Genomic DNA, 12,453 nt, shown 5'->3' with positions numbered 1-12,453 from the left:
CCACCATCTCGTTGAGCGACACCCAGCAGTCGGGGGGGAAGTCCTGCAGGAGCGGCACCAGGAACTGCAGGCAGCCGTCCCAGTGGCACAGCAGCAGCATCATGCCGATGAGGTTGAAGATTCTCACCACCGCGCTGGCCAGGTCATACGTCATGTGGAAGATCTGTGGGCCAAATATGCAGTCAATTCTCAGAATCCAATTTTTAAGCGATCAATATCACCAATGTCAGTAGTCACTGACACCATGTACTGTAAGAACCGATTTAATACAAAGATGAGGCCCAGCAGGTGTGGCTCAGTGGTTGAGCGTCAGCCCAGGCACCAAGAGGTCATTGGTTCGATTCCCGGTCAGGGCACATGCCCAGGTGGTGGGCCAAATCCCTGGTGGGGGGCGTGCAGGAGGTGGCCAATCGATGTTCTCTCTCATCGATGTTTCTCTCTCTCTCTCCCTCTCCCTTCCTTTCACTCTAAAATCAATAAAAAATCAATAAAATAAAACAAAAAGATGAGAAGGACTATTATAAAGGGAAACAGAATTACATTTCTTTATCTTTACAGGGAAGCCTGGCACGCTCCTGTATGAGAATTACAACCACCTGTGGGTTCTACACCAAGAACAGACATAACGCGGATACATTAAATGTATGGGTCGTGTTTTAAAAACACTGCTTGTGCCAGTAGTTTTCATTTACTGTTTTTTGGGGCTGTTTTAAAACAAGGTAGCAAATTTGATAAAGTGCTAGCCACCCTCATCTGTTTCTCATTCCTTGTTAAGCTGATGGACTCACTGAAGGAGCAAATAATAATAATAATAATAATAATAAGCAGCTAAGGACTAAAAACCATTAACAAGGGGAGTTTAATTGAAAAAATAAAGATTGAGAATCAGTTGCAGTTAACTTTTAGCTATATGAGAGGAGTAACTTCCTGAATGGTGTATGTTGAACAAAATAGTGACCTTTGAGATAGCAGCTCCCTGGATTGGATTAAAAAAACAGTTGTGCAATATTTAAGAAAAGTAAAATGGTTATTTCCACATATACTATTTGTATAGCACAGGCTACCCTTTCCTATGAACTTTCTTATTGATATTTTTTAGAAATTAATAAATATGGCTAAGTATGCAAAGACACACCACCTTGAGATATTTAGAATCACATTTTATATAATTCACCAAAAAGTAGTCTAATTTTGAAGTAAGGGCAACAGGTATCACAAAATTATCTGAGAAACTGAAAAAAGCCCTGAAAAATTTATATTTTGATTTAGAAACCATATCTTTGTAAGGAAACTTCTATAATTCTTAAGAGATGTCTATTGAGGTAAGCAGAGGTAAAGGGACAGGACCGTTAGTTTTACTGTTATAAAATCACAGATTGTTTCTTTAAACAATCTTCCTTTTATTTATTTTGAAAAAAATTTCTTTCCTTTAATGATTTTAGTGAGAGAGGAAGTGAGAGGGAGAGAGAGATAGAACCATCAATGAGAGAGATAGAACCATCAATGAGAGAGAACATCGACTGGCTGCCTCCTGCATGCCCCCCACTGGGGATCAGGCCCACAACCTGGGCATGTGTTCTGACTGGGAATCGAACCAGTGACCTCTTGGTACATGGGTCGATGCTCAACCACTGAGGCATACTGGCTGGACTAAACAATTTTTCTTTTTGACACAGTGAGCAAAAAATAAATCTTGCTTTGTGGAAATGTACACACTGGTCGGAATTCTTTCTAAAAGTAAATTTGAGGTCCTAGATTTAAAGGTGACAGCTCATGTACTTTGATATTCAGACAGCTATACACATAATTTATTAAGGCACTGTGAATATTATTTTCTTCTAAGTTATTTTTAAATTTGTTTTTGTATTTGACAAACCCATTGAAAAGTCCTTTTGATGTTATTTCCTGTGATATTTCTTGGCCACTGGATTTGTAAATAGAAATTGCATCAACATTTTCATCAATAATTTCTCATTAAAAGTAATACAGTAAAACATAATAAAAAAAAGGTTTCTACTATTAAAGTAGAAAAAAATCACCATGGATGTAAACATTTTTGTTTAGTAATAGAAGTCTATATTTATGCCCAAGTATTTTCTGTCAAAAAAGTTCAATATGTATTTTGGGTAAGTGTCGCACTGTGGAAAAAATAGGGTAAAGTTACAGAACATAAACTCCTGGATCCAACAAGAAACTAATTGCCTTTCAAGTTGATTCTTTGCAGCAAACACAAACTATCTGAAACGCTGCCAAATCTGTCCATTATAAGGCGACAGGCAGCAATCCCCAGTCAGCAGACTGTGGAGGGGGACTTGGGATGACAATAACAATAATAAGCTATATTATTACAGAGAACTAGTGGCATTCTTAGTAGAGTTGACTTTTATGAATTTTCTAGATTGTTTTTATTGAATTAGATTTTCTTTGTGAAATCTTAAGGGATTACTTAGTGAATTAAGGATAACATATGCTTTTAGTAATTACTTCAGGTAAACCCTATTACTTCTGAAATGTTTTCCAGAGAAATATATATATAACCACTATTTAAAAAAAAAAAAATGTCTTTTTATTGATTTCAGAAAGAGGAAGAGAAAGGGAGAGAGAGAAATATTGATGAGAGAAACATCAATTGGCTGCCTCCTACACGGGATCAAGCCTGAAACCTGGGTGTGTGCCCTGACCAGGAATCGAACCAGGGCCCTTCCAGTGCATGGGAGATGCTCAACCAACTGAGCACACTGACTGAGCCATAACCACTACTTTTATAAAGGAAGTTACTGGGGAAATAAGGGTTTTCATAGCAACATAAAGCCTTTCTAACAATGTATTAGAAATACATTGTTTCCTTTCACTTGTCTTTTTTTTTTTTTTTTTTTTTTTGGTGCCTCCATGTGATTACCAAACTCCTATTGTAACAGGACAATCCCTAGAAATAAGTCTGTCCTCCATCCCATTTCCATTCCCAACCTCACAATGCTAGCTACAATACTAGTCTGAGATTTATATAAACTAAGTCTACTACAGAGAGTGCTTAGTCATAGTTCACACAATTAATTTCATAAACGGTCTCCCCTTTTGGCCCTTAACATTATGTGTTCAAATGTGATCCCATTTTTTGGAGCTGTCTAACTTTGGATATTTTGACAGTGGTCAATATCAGAGGCTAATTTCAAATGGTCACATCCAGGCATCTCCACGCTGATTTATCTCTGACAGGAGAACGTAACGACGTAGTGCTGATTTTGATGCCGTTCTGGGGCCCAGCCTGACTGTCTCCGGAGCTCTTATAATTCACACACTCTGGCAGGCAGCGTCATCGATCCCGTGGGACTAGTTCTTTAGAATATTAATGGTCCTGTTAAAACTCTGCCCATGGAAGACTGGGTCGAGAAGACCTGTTCATCTGGAGCTCATACATCTGTAGGTAGTCACGCTAACCCAAGCAGGAAACGTCTCACCTAATCTACGCCTTGCCACGATTCTGAGTGTCCGAGGGCGGCTCCTCCCTGAATCTATGTGCAACAGTGCCGAACTTCCTGCTCAAGCAAACCACGCCGTTAACCGATTAATATTTTCTGTTTGGTTTTTTCCATCTACAAGGTAAGCACCCTTGAGTAATGAATTCCTGTCTAAACCGATTATCCTAATACTGCTTCCTGCAAAGTTGACTTTGCACAAAAACACCACCACAGATGACGCTCGGTAGGTTGTTGCACGAATGAATGAAAATGTTGCAGGTTGTTGGAAATAATCGCATCAGTAACCACTGATGATCTGAAGAGTGTGACGCTTTTGCTTCTGTGGTTTAAACTAGGGAATTAAAATTTTAATTATTTTCTATTTTTCTATTGATCTGACTCAAAACCTAATTGGAGTGCTCAGGGTGTGAAAGACACAAAGACAGGCCATTCTGACCACTAGCAGTATACATTCAAGTGGTACTTATAAGAGTTAACTGGAAAAAAAAATTAAAATAAGTTTTAAAGGCATTTCTTTAATTTTTTTTTCATCAAAAACTAGACTACAAAACATGTCAGCAGAAGGCTCTTCTTTATGTGAGTCCAGCTCAGAACCTTGTGTTGCTCATATGACCTAGTGAAAGAATAGATCTGGTCACAATCCCCCTCCAATTATTCTTATAACAGTAGAATTCCAGAACTCTGCCCAGTAGGAGTCCAATGACTTCAGATGAGACAGCTAATCAACTTTCCAAAATTAAGAATGCTCTGATTAAGCTAATTTAATTCAGAACCCCCAGTCCTGCCCTAACACTTGCGGAATTGTCACCGTATGGACGATTTTTGCAAGTTTCCCCAGAGGCGGTGTGTATCCCATTCTGTTTCTAAAAGGCCCAGTCCCAATCTGTTGTACAGCAGAGATTCGTGAGTCAGCTGAGTTAGTTTCCGATGCTTCCACATCCTTTCCTGATACACTGATTTCAGTGTCTCTCCCTCTAATTACCCAACTCTGAAATCAGTGGGCCATAATCAGTTCTTAATTATTTGATCTGCTATGTTTTACCTGACCACAAAAAGTGTCAAGAGCACTTTAACACTTTTTTTTTCTTTATTGATTTTTTAGAGAGAGAAGAAAGGAGAAGGAGGGAGAGAGAGAAACATCAAAGAAAGAGACCGTTGATTGGCGGCCTCCTGCATGCCCCCCACTGGGGATGGAGCCCACAGCCTGGGCATGTGCTCTGACCGGGAATCGAACCAGTGACCTCTTGGTGTAGGGGGCATCGCTAAGCCACACCAGCTGGGTGCAATTTAACACTTTTCACAGCGTTCAGTGATCTGTCCTCAGTCTTCAACTTCACAGATAGGGGCTACTTATAGGCCAGACTGCTTCTATAACCTCAATATTCATTCACAGCTTCCAAGATACCTTCAGAATTCTAATCAAAGCAACGTTAAGGAAATCAAATGGGCCAGAAATGACAAAGACTATTGTCATTTTCAAGGTGTAAAACAAGGGTGGCTTCTTTGGTTACTTTATAAATCTGCACCTGCATCACTTGGCATACCTTTGTGATAGAGCATCTATGCCCTACGTTGACAACAGAATACAAGCATTTAGATGCTCAGTCTGTTCACACCTCACCCATGTCTAGGATTTACTGTGTACTCATCCTAATCAATGGTAAAATCAATATTGTAAGAGTCCTACTGTGCCTTTGGCCATCCTTACCTTAAATATGCCCCACGATATCTTATCAGGTTTTAGGTACAGAGTGTGGATAACACCTTATTGGAGGTTTTACTTGGTTTATGAAAGAAGAACACTCTTCACAGTCTCTCTTTGAACATTAATTTTATTAGTCCCCTACTCTATCCGGGATCTCCTTAGCCATGGCCAGAGCATGCCTTCAGAAATATCAACCACCTGGGCCTCTCAGCTCTAGAAGCCTCTGTAGACACCCAGACACAATGGTCCACTCTCCCATCTCACGCACGCATTGTCGCGGCTTCGTGATGCTGGGTGCTTTTACCCGGGGTTCCTCTTTCCATGGTCCCTTCCAAAACTCGCCCTACATGATCTCTTCACTCGTACTTCCCCCAGCCTCGGCATGAAATCCTTCCTCTCCTGCCTGCTCCTCCCGAGACTTAGGAGTCCCCAGCACTGTCTGCCCAAAGATCCGCCTCCAGCAGCTTTCTCCAGTGCAGTTGGTTCGGTTCTTTCCTATCCCTTGGGCCTTAGATTCCGATGGCACCGCCCTCATTCCCCACCCCCTTTGCCACTTTCAGGCAGTTATTTGTCGAGCTGGATAAAAAAATTTCTTTTTTCTTTGGTGATCATTCTATTAGGCTATCCTGCCCATACATTAACCTCACTTCTGGCATTGAACCACCCCTGAATCTCTCTACCACAAATCTCCCTTCACTAAGAACGTGTGTGTTTCCATTGCCTTTTCCCTACAAAATGTTCGTTCTGATCAGTCAAAACAGTCTCTTTCTACACCTGAGAGAAAACGGAAGATTGTGGCCACTAACATTTTTCAAGGATAGCAGCCCTATTGGAGGCCGTGGCTATACCTAACCCCACTGATCCTATGTGTATTCTCTCTCTCTCCATTTCTCCCCAAACCCATGACTATTCTGCTCAATTTCAGCTTCAAGTTTTCGTTTCCTAGAGGAAAGTGACATTCTGTGTTTAAATATCCTCGACTCTGCCCCCCCCCAAACATACATCGGCAGCTTTTCTTACTATTTTTTTCCTAGTCTCAAAACATCTTCTATTCAAAACAAATCCCTACCAAATGTTGACAGTAACCTGATCTTCTCCTGCAAGAATCCAAACAATTACTCCGAGCTCCTCCGCATGGTGAAAGCCAGCTCTCCCTCTCTGTGTGGACAGACGGACACTTTTGTAAAATACAGTACAAACGAATTAATATAAAAATCAAATCATGAAATAAACAAGATTTAATTCTAGCCTCCTGATTATGCTCATGGTTGTGGTGGCAAGAGCAAACTGCTATAACTACTTGATTAACTTTTTGTCCGAATCATTAACTTCTACACTAGTTTAACGCTAAACACACTTTATTTCAGGATAAGGTCAGCACTAAACTATTAGTTTAATAAATATAATTATTTTTATCTGAAACTCTTCTTGGGCAAATCTTATCTTCAAACTCAAATAAGAAATTTAAAAATGTTTAAATATAACTTTAATAATCTCTCTCCTTGTCTAGTACACAGTAGAAAATAAGAAAACAGTCAGAAGTGGCTACATACGTGTGTGTCACTGTGTGTGTGTGAAGAGGATAAAAAGGCAAATGACCACATTAGTAATAGTTTATGAATTCTGCGTAGCTCTTCCAAATGAATTTCCAAAACATTGTGTTTTTTTGTTGAGGATTAGGAAACAATTCATTTTAGACATAATAGATGGCTAATAGTCTCATTTGTATTTTTATAGTTTCATGTACATCTTTTGCTCACTCTCTTTTTTATAACTGCTGTCTTATCAGGGTTGTAATGTTACCTGCTCCAAGACGTACAAATTTAGTTATCTTTGCATTTTGAGCTACAAATAGTATAATTATTCTGGTTTCTGTTACTAGTTCATTTCCTCAGCATACAAAACCAATCACAGAAACGCGTGCTTTTTGAAGGGCAAAATTACACCGTACAGTGGAATGCAGAACTGTTCCTAAACCTGGTAAGAACAGATGTTTTGGAGACTTCCCCTCACGATGAATATTCTGAAGTCAGAGGGAGTTCAGTCTCTGGGCGCTGGCGGCAGCTATCAAAGTACACAGAGCCGAGAATGTCCGATCTCCTTCTGGCCACGCTATAAATCGTTTCCTGTGGACAGGATCTTCCAGACACATAGTAAGTATCTGTTAAACTTCTTGAAGTTACCAAGTAAGAATATGCCATATTTTTCCATTCCGTTCAGATGTAATTCAGAAAGAATTTGTGCACCAATCCTCAGTTAACCAAATTCTATCACACTGTCTCCAAGACACATCTAAAATGCATGATATAGATTGGTGGTCTCTTACTAGCATATTTTTTAAGTATATCCTAAATATGATGTCTTCTATTTTACATACATTCTGTGAGAAAAAATCCACTCCGATGTTTTGGGTGTCATGTTCATAAACTTTGTTGAAAACCACAAGTGAGGATAAATGTTTGGCATCTCAATTAACGTTTTTGACCTAAAATATTGAAAAGAGTAGTGTTTGTAGGGTGGTAAACATGTTTACATTTAGTCATATATATTTATTTATTTTTATTTTATTTTTTTAAATCCTCACCCAAGGATATTTCTTCCATTTATCTTCAGAAAGAGTGGGAGGGAGGAAGAGAGAGAGAGAGAAACATGGATGCAAGAGAGACACATTGACTGGCTACCTCCCGCACGACCCCAACCAGGGCCAGGGACAGAACTGCAACCGAGGTCCATGCCCTTGACCAGAATCGAACCTTTGACCCTTTGGTCCACAGGCCGACGCTCCAACCACTGAGCCAAACTGGCCAGGGCTGGGTCTAATCATATATATTTAAATTAGACATTACATTGCTACCTACATAGTGTATCTTTAAAAATTTTTTAATATTAGAGATTAATATAGTTAACATGCAATAAAAAGACACTAAACAAAACATTTTCGCCACATAAGGACTTAAACGTTGTCTATTAGGGAAACATAATGGGATGAATGGAATTCTAGTCCCAACTCCGCATTCATCTGTTTCCAAGACTGTCCCTTCGCTTCCCAGCGAACAGAAACGACGCAGCGAAGGCCCTCAGAAATGTCTTTGCTTCCGCAGTCAAGTTCCTTACACCCCCTGCTGCCTGAAGCAAGTGCAGTTCCAGACAGTGAAGGCAGGGGGCCCGCGCACCCAGAACTGGAAAGACAAACCAGAGGGGGACACTGTTCTATGGAGCTCATCTCCCTCAGCCTCTGTTAACAAAACAAATCGAATAAAATGCAACGATCAAGCTATCACCATACAAATACGTGGTAGAACGAAATGTAGCTGAACCATGCTATTTGGACACATTGCACAATGTCCTGCTCAACATCAACAGTCTAGAAAGGTCGTGTGTACCATCTGCCCGGAGGGGGGCAGCCAGCTTCTGAAACCTGTGGGAGAACAGGCTTCCTCCTGACCTTGCGGTGGTGGCCAGCAGTGACATCACTGTCATGCCATCTTGCTGCTCTGTCCACAGGAGCCAGTGAAGTCAGAAACACTATTTATCCGAGTGGATGTGTGTTGGAGATGCACTGTCTTGGCCAATGCCTTCTGGAAGGAACCACTAAGGACGCTTTGGGGTAGGAAGCCAGTAAACTAGAACTATGATTCTTAGTGAATCAGCCACATTTCAACATTTGATAAAACTCAGTAAGTGAAAAAACAAAATGAAACATTATTATTGCAACCCCCTGAAAAGAACACCAAAACTTCAAAAATAAACAACTTTTGACAAAGTTGCAATGCATCCCTGCCCCATTATTTGAGTTATCAGCCCTATTATAAGACTCTACAACTCCAGAGCACAACTGCAGGTTCTTTCTGGACTCACTGATTTGTTCTAATGAGCTGCTGGTCAACGCAAGTCATTGCTTGAATCCGTTTCCAACCTCTAAGGTACTCTCCTCCAAATAATTTTTCCTGTAAATAGTTTATATTTCAAAGTAAACTTTTATATTTAAAGATTTGTATTTCAAAATGAATCCAGAATCACTTTGTCGAGTTGCTCTCCCACTCACGAAATTCTGCGGGCTTCTGATGTAACCAATTTACTTCAGAAACGAATTTGTGCCCATCATTACTTTTTCAACATTATTAACTACTCACATCTCGACCTCCAGTCTCACTTTCCTTGAAAATGTAGTCCAGGTGGCATCCCAAGTTATCCTCTATGATTCAAACTTGACCGTGTAAATTCCCTGCTTAAACTCTTAGGGATGCAGAGAATCTTGGTGATGGCCAATTCTTTGGCCTTAATGATGTGAAAAGGCCCTCTGTGATCTGCCCTCTCCCTACATGCTCACCGTTGTCTGTCACCCCTCCCCTCTAGGGACCGCATGCTTGGGGCAGACCAAACTGTCATGGTGCCTGTCATGCAACATGACTGATCAGGGTCTGTACCTCTTCTTCTCCCTGGTATGATGCCGTCTATCCTGTCCCTTCACTGTCTGATGACTGGGAAACTTGGCTCAAACGCTGCTTCCTCAGGGAAGATTCTTTGACCTCTCCAGGGAGGAAGGAAGAGCTTCCCCCATCGGACCTCGGCCATAACTTTATAAATGGGTTTAACACTTGGCTATAACTATGTGTTTGTTTATCTGTGTCCTAGCTGGACTCTGAGCCCCTAAAGGTCAAAGACTGTATTGACAAAGCAGATACTTAACACGTTTGTACAACAAAAGTGAACAAGAGAAGAGGAAGGAAGAATAAAAGGAAGGGAGGGAATGGAAGGGAGGAAGGGAGGAAGGGAGGAAGGAAGGAAGGAAGGAAGGAAGGAAGGAAGGAAGGAAGGAAGGAAGGAAGGAAATGAAGCTCCTAGTTTAGAAAGAAGTGGTACATTTTCCTAAATGGAAACCTGTGAGATTATTATACATTTTTTTCCAAACACTCTTTGTGATAACAGAATGGACACTCTGACCTGGAAAGAATTCCAATCTTGTGCTTGCAATGAAATCAATTTATGTACAAGTTTTGTTTATGATTTTGATATCCATTAATTCCAAAGTATCTGTCATCCTTTGTCATACCCTGGTTACATGACCAATGTGTATATAGACATGTTCATCAGTGTAGTTTATATTTATTCAAGCTTTTTATCACCAAACCTTACTTCTCTGATCACATTGTTTTTTGTCTAGTTTATATCTTTCAGCGTCTTAGTTTCACTAAACTGTTTTTTGGTTTGAGATGGCTAGTCTTTGAAAAGGCCTATTTTCTTCCATTCTTTTTTCTCTGCTCATCATCACTTCCTTGTCCAGCGACACAAAAATCCATTATTTCAACCAATGTCTAATTAAAATTGTCATTTCTCTTCTCTGTTGCATTCTCATGGGAAAAGTCTATCCCAAGATGAACTGTCCAGTCTCTCCCCTGTCTCTGAGCATCTGCATATTGCTAGAGGGCACCCCACAACTGCACGACTAGATTTCCAGCGCTGTCCAGTGGGGCTGACCTGTTCCCAGGAAGCACGCATCCGATTCTCCCGGGAAGCTAGTTCAGACTCCCCACGTCTCCCAGAGTGCAGCCTGCTCGCCTCAATCATGACAACGTGTGTAACTGTGTAACTTGCAATTTTACTGGGAAAAAATATTTTCACTTACAAACATGGACGCCCATCCTTTCTCCTTCTTACTTTGGACCATAACATGTCTTTCTGTCTCTCACACCCCTGTTTTTTCCTCTGCCTTATCTCGCTATAACCTGAGTGCTCTTGAATCATCAATTACCCCCCGTCTTCCTCAGACTCTTCTTTACTATGGTTTTCCTCTTCAGCATTTAAACATACTTAAATCTCTCCTATATTAAATAAAAGAGGACATTGAACACACATTCCCCTCCATTCACTTCAATGACATCTACTTCTCGTTTTACATACATTAAATGTTTACACAGTCTACACTCTCGCCCTCTGACTTCTGAACACCTTGCACTCTGGGGTGGCCCACCGTCAACTGCACACATCCACACTGGAACTGACAGTGAGCTCCACGCCGCACCCAGTAAGCAGTCCCCACACCTCATCTGCTCCGTCCTCCGCACACAGCCTGAGGCGGCGCGACTCCCCTGCACACCCCGTTTCCCGTCTCCCCGACATGCAGTTCCTTGAGAGGTGCACTCTCTGCTCCCTCAGGTTCCACTCTGCACAGTCCCCTGGAGGGCTCCTCCATATCCGTGCCTTCAACGACTTACCGTAAGGGGACTCCATTACCTTACCTCTACTAAAGACAACCCTCCTAGTTTTGAAACCCACAATCAAGTCACTCTGGGGATGTCCCAGACCCTTAGACACCCTACCCTCTACATCCCGCTGAATTCTGTACAGAAACGAATACCTGTGAAGTCTCAAAGCAACCTCTCATGGGGGTGCTGACTCCACACTTCCTCTGTTCCCTCCCCTCCACACTCAGTTAGTAAGTGCACTCTATAACTCTCCCTTTGTAAAAGTTCTTGGATGGCAAAGTCCTTCAGTTGGCAATATTCTTTTTTTCACATGGGTTATTTCAAAACTTCCCAAATGTTCCCATATCTCTGGATGTGTCCTCCTCCACCCTGCAAGAACAATTTTCTTTCTAAACACAGATACGGTGATGCTACTTTCCTGGTTAAAAGTCTTCAACTCCATTAAATGGGAGATCAAGGCCAACATCCCAAGTATAAGACACGTGGCCTGTATAATCTGGCCACTGCTTATTTCTCAAGCCTTCTCTGCATCCCTTCCCCATAGCTGCCACATTATTTACTTATGAGTCTCTCTTCCTCCTGTCTCCATTACAATATAAACAACACTGGGGCGGGTCACATCTGTCTTAATTTCTGAAGGTCTTTGGAACAGGGTTAATTGTGACAAACATGTTGAATAATTGGATCACAGATGTGTGAAATCAACCACTTGTTAATATTAATTCCATTTCATATTTATGCAACATAAATAGCATGCAAAAATTGCCATTCAGGTATCATGTGATAAAAAATAACAAAGCGATCCTGAGAAAAAATAAAGTAGCTGTAGGTATCACACAAGCTGACTTCAAATTATACTGCAGAGTAATGATAATCAAAGCAGCACTCGCTGTATGGGCAGAAAAACAGACACACAGACCAATGGAACGGAACTGAGAGCCCAGACATAAAAACATATGTATACGGGCAAATGACTTTTGACAAAGGAACCAAAAACATACCGTGAAGAAAAGAAAGCCAGTTCAATAAATGGTGCTGGAAAAATTATAAAGCCACATGCAAA

The 12,453-nt window shown here is 41.0% G+C and overlaps 1 protein-coding gene across 1 annotated transcript in view; it reads right to left on the bottom strand.

Moving 5' to 3' along the window:
- Window positions 1-12,453, bottom strand: part of HCN1 (hyperpolarization activated cyclic nucleotide gated potassium channel 1) — a 334,018-nt gene that overhangs the window by 148,228 nt on the left and 173,337 nt on the right. The window contains exon 3 of the mRNA XM_036280637.1: window positions 2-163. Coding sequence (XP_036136530.1) covers window positions 2-163 — 162 coding nt within the window. The remainder of the gene's footprint in view (window position 1; window positions 164-12,453) is intronic.

This window comes from Molossus molossus, unplaced genomic scaffold (genome assembly GCF_014108415.1).
Source record: "Molossus molossus isolate mMolMol1 unplaced genomic scaffold, mMolMol1.p scaffold_m16_p_3, whole genome shotgun sequence".
Taxonomy (NCBI): domain Eukaryota; kingdom Metazoa; phylum Chordata; class Mammalia; order Chiroptera; family Molossidae; genus Molossus; species Molossus molossus.
The sequence above is the reverse complement of the archived record's forward strand: the minus strand, read 5'-3'. Positions and strand labels throughout refer to the sequence as shown.